This window comes from Cebus imitator, unplaced genomic scaffold (assembly GCF_001604975.1).
Source record: "Cebus imitator isolate Cc_AM_T3 unplaced genomic scaffold, Cebus_imitator-1.0 Scaffold25, whole genome shotgun sequence".
NCBI lineage: Eukaryota > Metazoa > Chordata > Mammalia > Primates > Cebidae > Cebus > Cebus imitator.
The window spans coordinates 1,138,693-1,159,722 of NW_016107340.1; the positions used below are offsets into that span (position 1 = coordinate 1,138,693).

The 21,030-nt window shown below is 40.3% G+C and overlaps 1 protein-coding gene across 1 annotated transcript in view; it reads right to left on the reverse strand.

Annotated features, from left to right (window-relative positions):
* CLRN1 (clarin 1) overlaps positions 1-13,570 on the reverse strand; it is a 43,165-nt gene extending 29,595 nt beyond the window's left edge. The window contains exon 1 of the mRNA XM_017522837.2: positions 12,955-13,570. Coding sequence (XP_017378326.1) covers positions 12,955-13,207 — 253 coding nt within the window. The 5' untranslated portion in view covers positions 13,208-13,570. The remainder of the gene's footprint in view (positions 1-12,954) is intronic.
* Positions 13,571-21,030: the final 7,460 nt, after the last annotated feature.

Sequence of the window (21,030 nt, forward strand, 5' to 3'; positions counted from 1 at the left end):
TTTTGGTGGTCGTTATAGGTCAGTATGCATTAGTCAAAATTCATAGACCTCTAAATCTAAGAAGGATGAATTTTACTGTATATAAATTATGCCTTAATAAACCCAACTGAAAACAAAGCTGAGTGGAAAGAGTTTTGGGAGGAATTCCTTGCAATGGAGATAAAATAGTAGTAGTAAGAGGCGATGACAGGACAGTGTGTTTTTGTTTCATTTTACTTTGTTTTTAGAAGTCGAAGGACCCAGGTTGGCAATCGAAATGGAATTTCAAATTGCCTTATTAAAAAAAGGAATTAATCCAACATACTTGGGGGATTGTCAGCATGTTACATGGAAACTGACTCCTGTTTAATAGTAGGTTTAAATTTCCAGATTTGGAAAAAGAATTGATTACACACCTGAGCATGACAAAGCCCTTTTTTGTTAGCAGAGAAGGAGGATTGAAGGAAGATGGATTTTCTTCTTACCCTGTTTCTGTTAGTTTGTCCCAAAGCCCAACTGTCTATGGATAACTATTTCTTTTTTTATGAACAACATTGTAAAAATAAAAGTAAAATTGGAATTTCACCCTACTCTTACCAATATAAAAACAAAATTTTTCTTTTTGTTCCTTTGAAATCTTTGTTCATCTTACATTTCCTGTATTACTATTATCACAATGCAGTTTTGAGATCACCTTCTGTTCTTTTCACTCAGAATATAAGCATTTTCTGTGTTATACATACTGTCTTCATAACTATCATTTAGATAACTGCATGAGTTTTCTGCCAAACGGATGCCCTGCAATCTGTTAGGTCATCTTGTATCGTTTCAGTATTACAGCTCATGCTTCCAGGAACATCTCTAAGCACATACCTTTTTCTTTTGTATTTTGGAGATGGGGGATAAGTGGGAATAACCTTTCTGGGTGAATTTCCAGGAAAGGAATTACTTGGGTAATTGTGCTTTCTAACAGAATGCCAGTCTTGGTATAGATACAAGGTAACCTCAAGAACATGAGTAGCATTTTGTAATACATATATTAAGCTCTACTTTTTCAACACTGATTCAAAGCTTGATTCCTCTCCACGAAGTCTGGAAAGCAGAGATTTCTGACAAGATACCTCGTCAGAAACAGAGAGCTAGATAAAACTAGTCACTGGGTTCTCTTTCCTAGTAGCAGAACAGAAGGCATCTAAGTCACAGGAGAGAGAAAACAAAACAGGAAATCCATGCTGCATGCCCTGGCGTGCAGACAGAAGCTGTCATACCCTCATTTTACTGGAGTCTGCTATTATGAAACAGAGCCGGGTAAGACGCAAGTTAATGACTTGGAGTGAAAACACTCCAAGTCATGAGTGTGATGGGGATGCTCTCGTGGGAAAGCTGCCCTTCTGCAGTCATTTGGTGGGGCGCTCTATTTTGGGGCTGTGATCCTTGCCTCCCCGCCCTTACTCTCCTGCTCAAATGGGGAGACCCCTGAGCCTCTAATCTATGGGTCCCCAATCTGCAATGCCTTTTCTAGACTTCTCTTCTCTTGTCAGTTATTCCAAACCTCCCCTACTCTTAAGCATCTATCATACTCCACCTCCATTTCTTTTAGTCTGTGAACCCGGCTTACAAAGTGCTCAAAAATATCTTGTGAACTAAACTCTCTCATTTCACAGAGAAAGGTGAGGCTATCACAGAGTGCCTTCAGCTCAACAGAACCCTATTGCCACCCGTCTACACCTTCTCCATGGTGCATGCCCAACCTTCCCGTTATTCTTAGGGGAAGAAAAGTTTTCTCTTCTCCAAGGCTGGGCTTTCTCCCTGAGCTCTGAGACTCATCCTTTCTCATTTTTGCAGGGAGCTTTCCACTTCACTATTTACCCCCCATTTTTCTTCAGCCTTTTCCTCCCTACTGCTCCATTTTCTTAGTAGAGAATTATACTCAAAGTCTTCCCATTGTACACACACCCCACCCCACACCACCCACAGCCTGGTCTTAGAAATCCTCTGGCTAGCTCCTGGCCTCAGTTTGTCCCTTTTATACCTGCAATCTTTATCTTGGCATCCTCATCTCCCAGTCCCTCCTTAGCTCTTTCAGGGACCTCCCTCCCCCACTACTTCATCAAGACTGCTTTGGAAAAAGTCCCCTGTGGTGTTCTGGCTGTAACATTCAAAGGACCATCTTCAGTGTGTCTCTCATTTGACATCTCTGTGGCATTTAGGCATGTTGATGGTTTTCCTTGGTGAAGGTCTGTTTTCCTAAGGTTTCACCTCACTGACTCTCCCCTCCATCTCCTTGGCAAGTCTCCCCTCTCTGCCCATTCATATTAATGTTTTCTAGGGCACACCTTTGTCTACCTTCTTGTTCAACTCCCCTCCCTGGGAAATACCACCTTCAGTTATGGTTCCAACTATGGCCTCTAATCTGCTGCATCCCACTTCTCTACCTCTGCCCCAGGCCTCTCTCAAAACCTGTAAATTGGTATAACTGATGGACATCTCTGGTTGATGTTCCACAAGTGACCAAATTAAACATGACCAAAAATCATTTCATACTCCCTCTCAACTTTTTCCTTCTGTATTTCTTATCTCAGAGAACCTAACAACTGTCCATCCAGCAGTAACCTGGGCTCATCTTCTGTCATCAAGTTCTGTTGGTTTCTGTTTTGAATATTTTGGAAATACTTCCCTTCCTTTCTATTTCTCTGCCAATGATTTGATTTAGACCCTCAAATATTGGAGGAGGCTTCTGACAGGTCCCCACTTCTCTTCTGATTTTCTTCCAATCCATCTTCTGTCCTGTCACATAGCTGCTTGCCTTTCTTAAATGGCTCCATGTCGTCTGCAAGATAAACTTAACTGCCTGACAATGAACAGGGTCTGCCACGTTCTGGTTCCTGCCTTCCGCTCCAGCCTTACTTTTTCCCTCCTCCACACTCTGACGCATCATCTTTACTAGGGCCACAGTAGGCTCTTTGCACATTTGCCTATGCTGTTCATTTACTTGGAATGTTTCTTCAATGCCATCTAGTGAAATTTACGTCATCTTTAAGAACTTTCCTCTGAATTTCCTGTGCCTATTCCTCACAGAGAGTATCTCTCCCTCCTGGAGCTTTCATAGCAAATACAATAATTGTGATGATAATGAGGGCTGCCCAACCGTCTATAGCTCATGGTAGATTTTGCTCAGCTTGACCTCTCTGAAGTTAGATGTGGCTGTGTAACAAGCCTTGGCCAATAAAATGTAAGTGAAGGTGGCATGTGTCAGTTCCAGGTCAGAGAATTTAATTGCCAGTGTGAGAGCCTCCACAACTCTTTCTCTGTTACAGTAGCTGTCAACATTCCAGATGGTGGCCGTATCCTGGAATGAAGCTCCAGCCAATCTCCAAGAAATATGAATCACAAGTAAGAAACGTGTCTTTGTTGTTTCAAACCTATCAAGTTTAAACTTGCTTGTTAAAACATAACCAAGCCCATCCTGGATGATAGGCTAGTACAGCTCTCCCAAGTGGCTGGTCATTTCAAAACGCTTCTGCTAGATTCTGGGTTGTTGAACAAGAATCCTTTAATTCCTTTCACATTCTGAGAGGCTACCAGAAGGTTTAGGCACATTATGGGCTCTCAATGATCTTTTTAGGGGAGGGAGGGTTGGAAGCATTGAAGGCACATATACTCTTTAACTTACAAATAATTTGTCTCACATGTCAAGTAATGTTATTTTCAATAGGTCACAGCCAGGTGTGGTGGCTTGTGCCTGTAATCTTAGCACTTTGGGAGGCCGGGGCGGGTGGATCACCTGAGGTCAGGAGTTCAAGACCAGCCTGGCCCAACATGGTGAAACCTCATCTCTACTAAAAATACAAACATTAGCTAGTCACAGTGATGGACGCCTGTAGTCCTAGCTACCCGGGCAGCTGAGGCAGATGAATTGCTTGAGCCCAGGAGGCAGAATTTGCAGTGAGCAGAGCTCGCACCACTGCACTCCAGCCTGGATGATAAAGTGAGACTCTGTCTCAATAATAAAAAAAAAAAAGGTTACTGGAGAGTAATAAGATAAAAAGTGTTTTTACTAACTGCTAATTATGTTCCTTTATTGTCTGCCATTAATCTGTGTTTTATTTGATGTTTCTAAATGTATGGTTTTCATTTCAGTTGCCTTAACATTTGTTTTACTTCCGTCTGCTGGGGTTTTCTATTATATTTTCTTCTGAAACTTTGTTATCCATTTATCTATTACTGATTCCAGTCTAACAGTCACATCTCTTATTCTACAAATCTTAAAAATCCTAGTAAATTTAACATAAGTCTATATTTAATGGCATTCAGGAACCTCGGGCAGTTGGAATACTATGTACCACCAAAGCACAATGGGTGGAGGTGCTGGTGGGAAGAGAGACAAACAGCCAGGCATTAACGGAGCAGCAGCATGGCGGGTGGGCAGAGCGTGGCTTTTGGAGTTAGGAAAGTCTGAGATTAATCTGGTTTTGCCATTTACTATGTTGGTCTCTATGTCTCAGTTTCCTTAACCATCAGCGTAGACGATAAAAGAAATAAATCACAGAGCTTACAAGAAACATAAGTGAGATCATTTATGCGGAAGAGCTCTGTCAATTTTAAGTAATTGCCTAAATATTTTTTAACATCGAGAGAAGAGCAGAACTGTGTTTCCTCTGAGAAGAGTGGAGAATGTAAGAACTCAATGTGGTGAAAATCCCAGGAGGAATCATTGAGGGTGGGTGAGAGGGATTTGGCCCATGGGTGATCAGAGTACATGTCTCTCCATTGGGACCAAGGAATACTCCACGGTAGTCCTTGGAGTACATGGAATTCAGGCAAACTTTGTATCCTGTAGCTCAGTCTTTTACCTCTTTTCCTGACCAGGTGGGTGACTATTGCTATAAATAATGCTGGAACTTTGGATTTATGGTTAATTACTTATTTGAAACCAGTTACATACTTTCCTCACTGTCTGATATATTGCTCTCATTCTTGTTTTTATTTCCCTTGTGCAATTTCTTGGACATCCTCTGTAATGGCTGGTCTAAAATGATCTTTGGACTGATAACACACCTCTAGGGAGAACTCCTGAAAGTCTATTTGGAAGGAGCACAGCCCTTCCACAGGAGACAGGCAGATGGAGGTCAAAAGTTACCTTTATTTCTGATAAAACTATTAGAGAACATAGCTTAGATCTTCCGTCAAGTTCCCCAAATTAGGCAGCCTCACCCACGCAGTCACAGACAGGGCCAGACAGCTGAAGGCCTCCCTGTCAAGGACAGAGCTGACTCCTTTAATCCAACCGGTTGGTGAGCAGGCTCCCGTAACTAGTGGGCAGATTTAGAAACAGGGGAAGCCACTAGGGCTGACAGCTAAGTATGCTCAGTTTCTTACCGCAAATTCATCAGATTACTCATTGCCCTGAGGCCAGGTGGCTGTGGACAAGGCATAAGACCCTTCATGAAAGTGGAAGCCAAAGATCCCAGCTTAACTTTTCATCAGAAAACTGCCCAACTGTGTGGAAGAAATGCTAAATACTCCTCCTTCCCCCTGCCTTCCTCTTCGTGGTTTCCCCCTTCCCTAACAGTATGGGCTTCTAGCACTTGGCTTCACCTGTCTTGGCCACCATCCACCTCAGTCATTCTCAGCCTTGGCTGCACATTAGAGTCGTCCCCTGAGGAACTTTTAAAACATTCCAGTGCTCAGGTCCTGCCCCCAGAGAGCCTGATTCAATTGGTCTGGGATGGAGCCTCAGCATCAGTAGTTTTAAGGACTCCCCAGATGATTCTAAAGTGCAGCCAGAGTTCTGGACCACTGATCTAATAGTTTTGGTTTCATCAACCCTTTTTGCCTTCATCTGGCCAGATGTAAAATGCAGAAAAGGCCATCTGTGAAGCTCTCAGAACTAAGGCAGCCTCTGATAATGATGTCACAATGGCACAGCAATTTCTTCCTAGATTAAAGCTATTAAGGCAGTTTCAGAGGTCCTGTTTTTCGTCTCAACTTGTCCTTCTCTACATAAAAGGATGTGTTTTTTTAAAAAAAAGTATTTGGCCCCTTGGTGCTCAGCTATTCATTTTCTTGAAAGAGAATAAGAGGGAAGATTTCTTTCTTCTTACAGAAATGCTCTTGACATGGCTTTCCCTCAGTCCATCTGCAGCCAGTCATTATGAAAATCCAGTAAAAGACATTCTCTGACATCAGCTCAGTGCATTCATCTTATTTAATATCACCCATAATCTCACACTCAGGTATTGAGCCAGGCTTCTGAAGGCTATGTGGTCAGGTTGAATTAAATCCACGACCCCAGCACTTAAAAGGAGACCTGATGTTACGAAAAAACTATTCAAAATCTGATTTTCTCAGCCCCTTACCTGAATTTCTCTCAGCTAAAGTGTATTCACCTCACTCAAGCCTATTCAGAGGCAGCCCCATCAGTGAGTCTTAATCACCCATGGTGGCTTAGGGAGGACAGCTGCTGTGGCACATATGTGTCTCTGATAGCAGAACCCATTTAACTGCTCCTAATCCACAGGGGTATGATTATGTTGGGGTAATAACTCCTGAGAATGGCTTTGCCACAGTTACAACATGCTGAGAGGGAGCAAAATATGAACCCTGCATAAATTAGTGTACCAGGCACAAAGTTTGCTATGAGTCAGTTCTATCATACCTCTTATAAGAGTGTATCTCACCATAGGCAATTGTGTTTAGCTGCATCATGAGAGGTAAATTTGTCAGTTTAATGTATATGAGTTTTGTTTTTTAAAAATACACCTATAACTTTATGAAACCCCTAATATATTTCAGAGATAAAAATGAACTTTTATTTTTTTCAAACAAGGTTTTTTTTTTGAAACGAAATTTCACTCTTGTTTCCCAGGCCGGAGTACAATGGCACAATCTGAGCTCACTGCAACCTCTGCCTCCTGGGTTCAAGTAATTCTCCTGCCTCAGCCTCCTGAGTAGCTCTTAGCTGGGATTATAGGCACGTACCACCATGCCTGGCTAATTTTGTGTTTTTAGTAGAGATAGGGTTTCATCATGTTGGTCAGGTTGGTCTTGAACTCCTGACCTCAGGTGATCCTCCCGCCTCGGCCTCCCAAAGTGCTGACATTACAGGCGTGACCCACCATGCCTGGCCTCAAACAAGATTTTAATTGATGCTACAATTCTGTCCCCTTGGCTCTGAATACAATACTAGTTTTTGAAATGAATCAAATTCTATGTGCCTGCTTTTCTTTTGTTCCTTGACTCTGTTATAAAACTGTTCATGTCACCTCAGGAAAGAGTCTGCCATTTTGTTAATTGCTGTGGTAAAGTCATTGTTGTGGTCAAAGTAGCTAACTTTGAAGATCATACCATGAAGATTGTAGCTGGCAGGGATCTTAAATTAGCTAATCACACATGTGATCGGATCTCTCTGCCTTATACCTAAACTGCCAACATTAAGGTAATATAATTACATAACCCAAAGATTGACCATAAGCATGTGACTTCCTCAACCAATATTATTAAACAGGCTTGACTTGGCTATTTTCCCTTGCAAGGATCAAAGATTAAGATTTAGACATCGGGGTCACTAAAATGTGAAATAAAAAGACAATGAATGAATTCAAGTCATAAGGCCAAGTACTCTCAGACGGATACATGAGAACCAGCTTTTGTGAGGCTTCAATACTATTCTTAAAATAGATGGTGAAACTGAAGGATAATCTTACATATTTTATCTCTTTGTATCCTTTTTTCATATTCTAAGGGTGGAAAATGTAGCAGAGGAAAGAGCATGACCTATCATAGGCATCTGAATTGGAATCCCAAGTCTGCTACCTACTAGCTATGTAACTTTGGAAAACTGTTGTGACCTCTCTGTTTCCAGTTTCCATATGTCTTCAGGAGAAACAGCATTATAATATCTCCCATGCAAGGGTTGTAGATAATGAATACAAAATGCCTGGCACCTATGAGGCACCCAATAAATGGGCAGCTGAAATACTATTTATTTGAATATTGCTTTTATCAATATCATTCTATCAATATCATAATATTGGTAAAAGCAATTCAATATTAATGATGTATACTAATAGACCTTTATCATTCTCAAGGTCTAATCTTTTGTGGGTGGCAGAGACTCACCCCATATTTTTTTCTTCTGAGAATTCTGAAAGTCCTTGAGGAAGATGAGTCGCCTACAGCAATTAGAAAAGAAAGCAGAGCAGCAAACTGTGAGAGCAGTTGTGGAGTCATCCTCCAACAGGTAAAGTTAGTACACCAGGGTTAAGTTCCAGAGGTGCCACTTAGGACCTGCCCCGTCAGACTCCTCTTCCTCTCCCAGGTAGGCTCGGGTCAATGATTTTACTACTATTAGGATGTGGGATGATTTAAAGGGAAGGAAGGTATATGGGTGTGCATGTGCACATGTGTATACATGCAAAATTATACTTCTTGAACGATTTTGATTCTGCAGTTTTTTATATGAATATGGAAAGATAGTTATTAGGGGAAGGGAGAAATAATAATTCTTTTTCTAGAGTAGGCAGGCAGAACCAGAAGTTCCTTTTCCTCAAAGTCAATTTCCCCATATTCCTTACCAATTGGAGGATAATTTCTGCCAAGTTCCTCTTCTGCATAAAGAATACCCTTGGAGATACCAGGCACAGTGGCTCATGCCTGTAATCCCAGCACTTTGGGAGGTCAATGCAGGAGGATTGCTTGAGCCCAGGAGTTTGAGACCTGCCTGGGCAACCCCATCTCTTCAAAAAAAATTTTTTTTAAAGTTAGCCAGGTGTGGTGGCACATGCCTGTGATCCCAGCTACTCAGGAGCAGGGGCAGGTCATGTCAGCAGGAGACAAGAGTCACACTTGGAGGAGATAATGGAGATAGAGAGTACCAACTCTCAGTGACAGGCACTAAGTCCCTGAGCCCCAACTATTTCATCCCAACATGTGTTTGAGAAGGCACCTGCTTGCTCACAGAAGTAGTTTCAACATTTATCTACAATCTGTGTCAAATGCTTCATTTAGTAAAGAAATTCTGCTTTTCTAAAATATGAAATGAACTAATTTCTGTTCAGCTTTTTATGAATTTTCAATCATGAGGTTCAAATTAAAATGCTTTTCAAAGTATGACTAAAGTTGCAAGCTGTGACACATGATCGGTTAAATTTTATTTTTCACATTTTAAGAAAATAATTCCATATGTTTTTACCAGCTCATTGAACTATCTTGGCAATGAATAGATCAGTATATCTAGGAATGATTGATACCATATGATTCTTGGGTATCATATTTTGATGATATTCTGCAGTCTTTCAAATCACTAAAACAGAAACCCCCCCACACACACTGAACTTAAAATTGGCGGTTTTTGTCTTGACGGCTACATTTAGAGTTTAAACATCATCATTAAAATTTTGCAGGTGACATATCAAGAAAAATTAAGCCCACCAGTTGTGTCTCTTTGAAAGGAAAACATTCCTTCATTATAATGAATGAAATTGTGTGCTAGGTATGAATGCTGGTGACCTCTGGAAAATGAACCGCTGACCCATAAGTGGATGAGAATCAGCCAGAATAAATGAGGCAGAAGTTTTCCCAGCATAACTGTGCATGCTGGCAGGGCAGATTCTTGTTATAATTAAAAGAGCTAGAGTGGTCAATAGGGAACATTTAATAGGAACAAACATGACTACATTGCCAAACTATTTTTCTGGTCCATTCTTTATTCTCATGTTATGCCATATATCTGGGTTTTAAAAATGGCAAGCATTGTACGTGAAAATAACACACATGGACTTGTACAGCAGAACTCAGGAAAAATTCACTTAGAATATGAACACCATAATGGGCAACTTGTTCAGAGCAAATCTCCATCTAAATCTGTACTGACCAATATAGTAGCCATAAAAATGAGCACATGACCCTATGCAAATCAGACATTGCCTCCTCCAGCCTCTGCCTATATACCTGGCTGGTGTCCACGGCACTTGGGGACCTCCTCTTTCAGCTTTGGAGCCCCTCTTCTTCTGTCTCTGTATGGGGGAGCCTCTTCCTTCTGCTTTCTCTTTTCTTTCTTGCCTATTAAACTCTCTGCTCCTTGAAACCACAAAAAAGCACATGAAATGTGGCTGGACTGAATTAGATATAATGTAAATGTAAAATACACTCTAGATTTCAAAGGCAGCATCAAGAAAAAGAATGTAAAATGTCTCAATAAATTTTTATTGATTATATGTTAAAATGATAATACTTTGGGTATCTTGGGTTTTAAAAAATATCATTAATTTCATCTGTTTTTACTTTTGTTTACTAATGTGGCTACTATGACATTTAGAATTACATATGTGACTTGCATTTGTGGCTTGTAGTATATTTTTATTGAGCAATGCTGATCTAAATGAAAAGTTTAGGAAAGCAAAATAGTGTTTATCCACCTAACAGAATTATTCATACCTTTTTACTGGTGATAACCTGACAACATGAAGAAAACTGCCCATGAAGTGATTGTTAGCTTAATCAGTTACCTTTTTCATTCCTCCTACACTGGTAAGATTCTGCAAATTCAAATGTCGCTTAATAACTTTCTAAAGGCACAATAAGAAAGTGGACATTCTGGGAAATGAATTGTGCACTAATTATAAGTTGAGCTCTGGAAGAAACAGAAGAGTCATCCTCCTGAGCTTTCTGGAGGTCCTTGATTTTTGCTCCAAAGAAGCAACTACCAAGAAAATGAGGTTTGACCTTTTATTCACTTATATGAACAGGGCTTACACATTTCTATCAGGAACAACATCAGAGGATTCTCATCCAAGAAAACGTTGATGAAATATCCTTGACAGGATAATGACATTTTGAATGGAAAAAATGTGAACCGTGAAGCTGCATTGCAATGGGAGCATAAACTTTGAGGGTGCAATGTGTCCCAAAGGCAGGTTGATTAGGAAGTTTTAACACTGAGAGGGGTGTTTATTTAAATGAATATTATGCTCTTTGGGGAGTCCATTGGATTTATTTTTTTTTTCATTTTCCCAACTCTCTCTCATGCTGCATTGAAAAATATACCTTTATGCTTAGGGGGAAGAAAGCTATACTGTAAGTATTCTTGGCTGGGCCTCACCAAAATGAATGAGATTTTAACATGTATAGTATATTATATACTGTACACTTAATATGTCTCGTCTATTGTATATAGAGGGAGTTGTCAGAACAAACAAGTAAATGGAAGATTTTCTTCACTAGGCTGGGGGAGAAGGCTAGGGGTATCTGAGAACTAATGCAATTCTGTGAGATAAGTGAGGGTACTGTTTAAACCCCACCAGTTCTGTGAGTCCTCACAGCAAGCAAAGGGAGGGGCACCCAATTAGAACAACTTTATCCTGGACAGAACCAACATAGGACACAACCACTAAAGTCATTCACTCAACCCCAGAAGAATGTGACTGTGTGAGGATTAAATGAGACAAAGTAGACAAAGTGCTTAGGATGTAGTAAGTGTTCAGAAAACGTCTTATTATTGTTTTGAAACATATCCTATGTTTATCTTCATTTCACTGTAGATAATGTAAAGCCTCCAGAAAATTCGACAGTACCCTCTCTGCTTTTGTCTAAATTCATTTGTGAGAAGCTTTACTCACGCTTTGGCTGCCGGTGACTCATGGTTAAATCATCTCTCATCTTTTTTCCTTTTTGGTTGTTTAATACAGTTGCATATCACATGACACTCTGTTTCCTTTCTCCCCCTTCCCCAGGAAAACTAAGCAACTCTAACAGGCCCATTACCTTAATGAATAAAAGCCATTCAGTGAAAAGAACTGGTATCCACTTCATCAATTAAAAAGCTGACGACTAATTCTTGGAAATTTTCTGGAGCCCTATGAAAATTCATATCACTTAGTAACCTATGTGAGCTGAAGATTGGTGTCCAATGACTGCTGAGAAGATAGAAGGAATGTTACAGAAACATAAATAGACCGGCACTGAAATTTAATTAGGCACTGCATCTGTTAATAATAAATTCAATTAATTTAGCCTTCTACCTATACTAGAAGGGGAAAAAACCTGTGCAAAATAATAATTCATTTTAAATGCTTCAATTGGTAACCTCCTTTCCTGAAGAGTGATTTATGCAGTAATTTACTGTGTCTTCTTAGATTGTTCCAAACCAGCCCTTCCGAAATAATAATAACTTCTGAATGTGTGTTGTAGGAGATATAACAAATGACTTCTTATTAATTTTCATTTAATGAGCTGCCTATTCACATGGTAATTTTAAAAAATTCTCTTCTTAAGATAAACAGGTTATAAATACTGTGGTTAACACTTCCATTTCACAAAAATCACGACAAGAAAATCTCTCTCATTCTCTGCATGACTTGCAGGTCAATCTGTTTAAAATTTTCTATACTAAATAGGCATCTATTTCTTTCCCAGTTAGCACAGAAGATCATTTTAAATTTCTACAGCCAAATGATTCCAAATTGGTTAAAAATGAAAACTGAATATTTAGCAGCAGCAAAGATCTTAGCAGGAATAATGGAAGGAAGTGGGGAGCAGGAAATGAAATCATGAAAAAGGTGGCAAAGGAGGTAGGGTTAAGTAAGGCGCCCAGGACAGTGTCTCTTTTTTAAAGAACAAAAGGCATAAAGATCATTTTTTACAGCTTTCCTACTTACCCAAGTTCACTTTTTAAAAACTCCATAATTTCTTACATAAATATTAACACTTAAGAATCTTAATTGCTAATCTTTCCAAACACCTTAATTATGTAACAATGAACTCTGTTATCATAATAAAAAGCAAGTATAAAGTAATGAAAACAAATAATAAAAATTAGGAAGAAGAAATTGCTCAGAGCCTTAGGTTTTTCACATGGTTCACACCAGTTTAAAAAGTTCTGCAGTAAACAGGCCAAAACTCTTAAATATAATTCCTCGCAATACCTGGAAGAGTCTGCCTAAAGTATTAAATAATTCACATGCAATTGCTACTTACATGAGAACCGAAAGGGCCTTGCTCCTAACCCACACTGCCTCACGCCCTCTCCGTGGAAAAGCCCGTACTGCATTTCACCCATAAACTTGTCCAGCTCCTGCCTTGAGGCATTGACGAGCAGAGCTCCCGTTTTGCAGAGGACAGTGGCTTTGATCCACAACGGTGTCCCCAAGGCTGTCACAACTCCGAGGGCACATGCAAAGCTTAACACTCCAGCCATGCAAAAAATGATTTTCTTCTGTTGGCTTGGCATGATGAGAAACAGCCTCTGTGAGGGCGAGGTTTAAACACAAGACCTTTGTGAGCAATGGGAAGGGACTGCCCCTGTGCAATGGGAAGGGACTGCCCCTGTGACTGCATTTATTACAGAAGCTGAATGGACAGATCCCAGCTGAAAAGGCAACTTCACCATCAACGGTTCTCACCAGGTTAAATGTCAGTAGATGAATGTCTCTTCATCACTCGTACTTGGTTTTTCTCCTTTTCTGCTGCTGCTTCTCCCTAATTGGAAACCTTTGGACTAAGAATCTATAAAACAAAAGTCTTTCAAACTGCCTTCAAGTATCTCCTCTGTGTCACTTGGTAACAACGGTCTAAGATAACAGATGGAGTCCTCAGTGTAACTTGATAAATGTTTCCCTTCCTCAGCCTTTTGTCTGATTGGGTGAGGTGAAACTTTCTGAAACAGGCTTGAATCTGATAGTAAATTTTCAGCAACTTGAGAAGTTCATTTATTGATGTTTTTATTTTTGTTGTTTGTTACTGTTTCTGGTGGTGGGGGAAGGATCTTTAGCAGAGGTAGGGAGAACATATGTACATGTACTGATAATTGATGTCAAAAAATTTTTTATTATAGTAGAATAAAAATATTAAACAGAATTGGATCCTACAAGAATATTAAGTGCTTTAGACCAACGATGCGTCCTTATCCTTCCAACTTAATTTCTCCCAGATCCATGGTTTATATCAGATGTACCAATAGAGAATTTGATTCAAATTTTTCTTGGCATACAGACATATGGAAATGCAGGAGCAAATATCTAGATTTCTAAATGCTTTCCTTTAACAAATTTAGCTGCTTTAGGATAACAGCAAGGGAATGTGTTTCTGGGTCCAAAGAATAGGAAGATCTGTAAAGATAAGGGCATATTGATGGAAGGAGGGATTGTGGTCAGATAGGTGACTCTGTGGATTCATCATAAAAATGCACACGTGTCAGCAATGGTAATCCATTAGGGAGATAAGAGGCAGTTATGAGCAAAGATTAAGTAGCAGGTAGGTTTCGTTAAATGGTCAAGACCTGGAAACTAAAGTTCAGAATTCAGTAACAGCTTTTTAACTCTGCATTTCCAATGAAATTCCTCCTTCTACAGACACAGGACTCCCCCTCTGTCTCTCTCTCTCTCTGTGTGTGTGTGTGTGTGTGTGTCTAGTGAGTGTTCATTATATGCCATGTTATTGTCCTGAGCTCTGACCTACAAAGTTAATGTTTAGTAAGAACTTAATATGTTTGGCAACTTGTGAAGTATTCTACCTAAATTATCTTATGTAATTATCATAATTATCATAAAGTTATGAAGAGGAGGTGGAGGAGGAATAAAGAAGAGAGAGAGGAAGAAGAAGAAAAATAGTAATAGAAGAGGAGGGATGAGGAGAAGAAGGAGGAGGAGGAGGGAAGAAGGAATAAGAAGAATAAGTTACTCCTATCTTACGTATGAGGAAATTGAGGCTCAGAGAGTTTAAGCATCTTGCTGAAGAGAATAGTGGAGCTGGAATTCAAATCCAGGTCTTCTACTTCTGAGGTTGATGTTCTATGAAGATGGCGAACACTTCAGTTTGGGTTGGGTTGGTCTGGGAGTAACAGGCCAGCCCATTATTAGTTACACATCTTGAGTGTTTGAAGAACAAGGACATCTGTAAATAAAACCTTTGCAGTTGGCCAAAAGCACATGTTTATGCTAGCTTCTATTCTTCTGATCTACCTTTAAGCATGACAGCTTAGAGGACATCAGTAAGTGAAGACCTACTTCACGCCATTTTCAGCATAAATGAGTCTCTGTGTTATGCACACTTTGAAGGGAACCCGGAGGTGCAGACTTGGAGTCCTGGCAAAATTCTCACCGCTCTCCTCTCCTAGGAGTCGCAACAGCCAGTCTCATTAAGGACAGACAACTAAGTATAGAACTCATTCTAGAATGGCAGTGTACCTTCAGCAGAGGAGAGGGCCAATGTAAAACATGGCCACAGAAGAACTGGGCATATAGAAGATTCCAAAGATGCACTCAAAGTTTAAAATATTAGTAAGTCTTTTTATTTTGTGTAACTTGACACAGGATAAGTAACTTATCACAGTTTAGCCCTCCAGTGAATTCTCCATGGGATTTAGAATAATTGCTATCATGGTCCACTAGCAAAACAAGTGGGTATCTGGGCATACATGTGCCACGGTCACCCTAGAAAACTTAGTTTAAGATATCTAAGCCAGGCGAGGTGACTCATGCGTGCAATCCCAGCACTTTGGGAGGCTGAGGCGGGTGGATCACGAGATCAAGAGATTGAGACCATTCTGGCTAACACGGTGAATCCCTGTCTCTACTAAAAATACAAAAATTAGCCAATCGTGGTGGTGCACACCTGTAGTCCCAGCTACTCGGGTGGCTGAGGCAGGAGAATCTCTTGAACCTGGAAGGTAGAGGTTGCAGTGAACTGAGGTCACGTTACTGTACTGCAGCCTGGTGACAAAGCGAGACTCAGAAAAGAAAGAGTCTAAGCAGAATGGAGCTTACTAAATCAATGTATTCTGTAATTGGAAGAGACAGAACATTTCTAAAGCCTGGGCAAATAAATTACCTACAACTGAATACTGTTAACTGCTACATAAAGGATATGGCAAGAAGGATAGTTAGCAAAGGACAGTGGTTTAATTAACCCAAACTCAGCCAAATGTATCCAAAGCTGTCCAAGGAGGAAAGCCTTGATTATGGATGTAGAGAGCAATTAGATCACATCAGTTCTTAAGTTTGCATCAGCCTGTAGTGATATGTTCACTTGTCTGTAGAGACATGAGAAAAATAAATAAAACATATTGAGTTACTCTTATATCCTGAAATTAGGCCCTTCCTAATTTTTATTGTAAAAATTTTCTTTCTTTAATGAGATAATGGTAGTTGAATTTTTAATGATTTTATTTGACACATTTAGAAACTGACAAACCTATGTCTGCTCCTGATTTAAAACAAAACAAAACCAAACCCACTGGTCTATGACATACAAGATTCCTGAGTAGAAAGGGTGAGGCTCACCCTTTGAGGGCTAAACCCTCACCCTTTGCTCTGACACAGTGGTTCTCAGTTTTGCTGCTCATTAAAATCACTTGAGAAGATTTCAAAAGTACTGATGTCTGTGTCCTCATCCCTGAGATTCAGATTTATCTGATTTTAGAGTATAGCCTTAGCGTCGAATCACCCCAGGTGATTGCACCGTGCAGCCAAGGTCGGAAGCCACTGCCCTTACCTCCTTCCTACATAGCTACCTTCTGATTACAAACTAGGCTTTGCAGGTATCTCAGTGCTGGAATGCACACAGATGTGAGCATCTGGGTTGCTGGAGAGGAGTATGCTCATAGCAAATTAATAAATTGGCACTATCATTTACAGCTCAAACTTTCCTACATTTTTTCCAGCACTAGATTTCAGCTTTTCCCTAACTAAAGACCAGGCCCTGATTCATAGATTTACCTCCAAATCACCATGTGAATATCAATGGTGCTGTATCCTGTTCATGTGAGGCAGCCCCACCCCTGCCTCTTCTCCAGGCAGCCTCCTTTCAAACTTCAGCATCAGCCACCCACAGGCTGCGTAGTAGTGTGTGTGATCCACCCGCTGAGAATGATATAATGGAACCTGGCAGTCATTATGCTTGACAGCCTTCTTTTGAAATTTCATCTTAAATGTCTTGAATGACAGTGATGACACCATTTTCCTTGCAGTCTCTCTGAGAATTTGAGTCATTAATGTCAGCAAGTTTTCACCAAGTATCCTGCTGAAATCTTTACTTCTCTCAATCTTAATAGGAATACATTTGGTGACATAAGAAAATGGAACTAGGCCTCCCCCTCCTGTGACCCCTTTCAGATGCTGGATAATGATATAATTCTTCACAGTGACTACAAAGTTTGTAGAGAAAGGAGCACAATTGCAGACTCTTCCAGTGTAGCATTTGTGCCTCTTCTCATACTAACTTGGCTGCATCAATTTTTCCTTGAAACCATTTGAAAACAAAAGAAAAAAAAAGGAAGCACCATTCCAAAGGCATGCAAATTCTCACCTGATTTGTTCCTCAAGTATAAGAGACAGTATGGCATGGCATGGGAAGATCCTGTACAGGATCTGTTTCCTGCTCTGCCACTAAGAATTCCTGGCCAGTTGTGGTGGCTCATGCCTGTAATCCCAGCACTTTGGGAGGCCGATGTGGGCAGATCACGAGGTCACGAGTTCAAGACCAGCCTGGCCAACATAGTGAAACCCCGTCTCTACTAAAAATACAAAAATATTAGCTGGGTATGGTGGCATGTGCCTGCAGTCCCAGCTACTAGGGACACTGAGGCAGGAGAATCACTTGAACCCAGGGGCTGGAGGTTGCAGTGAGATGAGATCTTGAGCAACAGAGTGACACTTCGTCTCAGGAAAAGAAAAATTCCTTCTCTGGCATAAATTTGACATATTTATGAAAAGAGTGGTCTGGGCTACACAGGTGATTCTCAAGTCATTTTTAAGCAGAAAAACTGTTGCCTCAACAGAACTCTTGTGTGAAATAAGACAAAAATTGAGCTGCTATACTGGAAGCATGGATGGTCAAGGAGCTGTCACTGGGCTTCCCCCTTCCCTACTTCCTAGAGAGTCCTACCCACAATGCGAAAGACAGCTCTAAGAAACACAGTTTGACTCCTTTAATTCCTATTTAAAGAAAAAAAACAGTTATAGAACTAAAATTTGACCATTTGTTAGATTGTCTTTTTTCTTTGCTGTGCTAACATGTTAACTATTACGGAATATTGCATTGCCCAGGGATACTGTATGGCTGATTATTCTAATTATTAATTTTTAGATTATTTAATGAGAGGTTCTATATTTTGTCTGATTTGTCACTGGTAGTACTGATTTTGATTTTCCTCCAAAGGCATCATTATACTCCAAGGCCTCTCTAAAAGACATTCAACAAGGGTCTATCAAGCTTCCTATTCTAAGACAAGAGGGCTTTGTAAATCTACCCCATTTTTTTCTCATCTTTAAAGCAAAATCTGGCAAATTTGATTGACGTTCCTTGACTAATTCAAGTTGCTGGTGATCCTCAAGTAGCATTGTAATTTTCTAATGACTGTAAGGGAAAAAAACACTCCATGGAAAGAATTGATTGATTTATTAGAGAGAAAATTACCACATGTGTTAGACCTTGATTGCAGCTAATATTTGTAGAGCTAATTGCTTGAACTGGAGGATTAAAAGGATTGAGGGAAAGGAAGAAAAAGAAAACAAAGTTCTCCTGGAATACAGATGAACCCACAGTGGATTTGGACTGAGAGGGAGAATTCAGTACATGGGTTCTTAGGTCTGATGATGGTTGTGGGGACATTTAGAGTAAGTAGAAGAGTTGTCTTCTGACACAGAAGTCACAGAGAGGAACTAAGGAGTAGAGGAAAGTTGCTGCCCATGCCATCTGTTAAATAAGATCTAGTGTGAGACCTTGGGATTTGTCTGGGTTTCTTGTTGGTATCTCACATTAAGGTTATGTGGACACTTAACTTTCACCAAGAAGAATGTCTGAGCTATTACATAAAGGAAGAAAACGTTACTTAACCAAAGAGGTAAAGAAAGAAGGCATAGTTTAAGACACTTCCTTTAACAATAATAGGCAAACCACAATCCTAGCACAGGGAGACAGGTAATAATTTTCCTCATTGATATAACTTAGGGTAGATGTGCTAAAATAGTAAATTTTGGGGTAGTTCGATTTGGTGATTACCAACTTTTGTTTTAAGACAGGGTCTCACTATATTTTCAGGCCAATCTCAAACTCCTAGGCGCAAGTGATTCTACTGCCTTAGCCTCCCAGGTAGCCGGGACTATAGGCACACACCACAGATATGCCAGCCACATTTGAATGATATGACCCCATCATCTCTAGCCTACTTTGATTAGGAATAGACATCTAAATCAACCAGATTATGTCTCCTGAAAACTTAAAAGTGATATTGAGAGACACGTCAAATCATTGGAAGACAGTCTGCAAATTTGAGAAGGAAGCAATTTTTCCCCCACCAATAAAGCCTTGAACTGCCCAGTAGTACCCAAATGTATTGTTCAATTTTTCTCCAGCTGTCACAATTCTCCTTTCTGGCAGTCAAGTATAGTTCTCTGTCTTCATAGTTTTCTTTATCTTTTACCTGTTTTGTCTTTTGCCTGTTTATGTGTATTCTAAAGAAAACTTATGGGAGGCATTGATTTTCAGCTTTCCCCACCATCTGACTCTTGGTCCAGTGTACTAGGTGAAACTGACTGTGATGGCCATTTAGTGAAGGACAGGTGGTAGCTACTCAGACCCCACGTGAGGTACATATATGTGTTAGCATCAGCTGTCCCCAGTCACCAGGTCTCTGTGGCCAACACTGCCCTAGCTTAGTGGAAACTTTATTTTTTGAGATAGAGTTTTTACTCTTGTTGCCCAGGCTGGAGTGCAACGGCACAATGTTGGCTCACTGCAACCTCTGCTTCCCAGTTTCAAGCAATTTTCCTGCCTCAGCCTCCCGAATAGCTGGAATTATGGGTGCCTGCCACCACGCCCGGCTAATTTTCTGTATTTTTAGTAGAGATGGGGTTTCACTATGTTGGCCAGGCTGGTCTCCTGACCTCATGATTCACCTGCCTCAGCCTCCCAAAGTGCTAGGATTACAGGCGTGAGTCACCGCGCCTGGCCCAGTGGGAACTTTCAATCAAGCTGGTCTTATTGGTCCTTCCTCAGGGATGAGTATTCCCCTTTCATGCTGTCACTACAGGTGTTCAGGGCCCCACCCTCCTGTCCTGGAGGAACCATAAGAGTCTCAGGCTGCTGAACTTCCTGGGATTGACTTCATGGAGAGAAGCAGAAGGAGTAGAGAGGGCTAAACTGGGTCCTGGAGCACAGACAAGCAACCCTGCTGTTGGTCAATGGCTTCTGTCAGTGGTGGGACTCACTAGCTGGTCCCAAGAAGGACTGGATAGCAGCACAACTGGGTACAATCATCTAGGACTTGACTTCCACTCCAGCTCTAGCTTAGTTTCCCAATACACTCCCTTCTTACTACGGGGTGCCTTCCTCCTTTTTACTTTCCCAGAGTATGATGACCTTCAGCAAATTGGCAGGCAGCAATGTGTGTCCTGCTTAGATCTGACTCTTTCTACCTCTAACCCCCAGGGGAGGTATACAAGAATCAGACATATAGAGAGGGGAGAACACACATGAATTAATTTTTCAAATATCTTCTATCATAACTGTTCTAGATATGCATGCTTTTTCCTCCTTCAGTTTAATTATCAAGAATAAATACCTTGCCTACCTCTGAGAAGATGAAAATCCTTAATGAAGTGCATATCTGTGTATCTTAGAAAAATAATACTTTTTTAAGTAAAATATAGGCTACTCTCTAGGGCAGTGAAGTATTAAAACTAAATATTTTAAACCTGATGGCCAAGACAGTTTTATTAAGCACTAATAAAACAAGGCAAAATTTCTAGGTTGAGTCTGTCTATGGAATTATCATAGTTGGGAACCAAAACTCTTTGACTTGTTATGTGCTGAAAATTACCAGTAAGGCAGATCAGACATGACATTGTGTCTTTAAATGATGTATAATGACTGGGCACCAAGCCATGGGCACTACTGAGAATAGATGTAAATTCAACAAACCTAGGGTCCTTATGGAGGAGAACTAAGCTTTACTCTATGCCTTCACTTCTACTGGGATGAAAACTAAGCTAGCTGATGACATTGTCATATTAATTATACAAGAAATATTTTATCATTATTAAAAAGATTATTTTA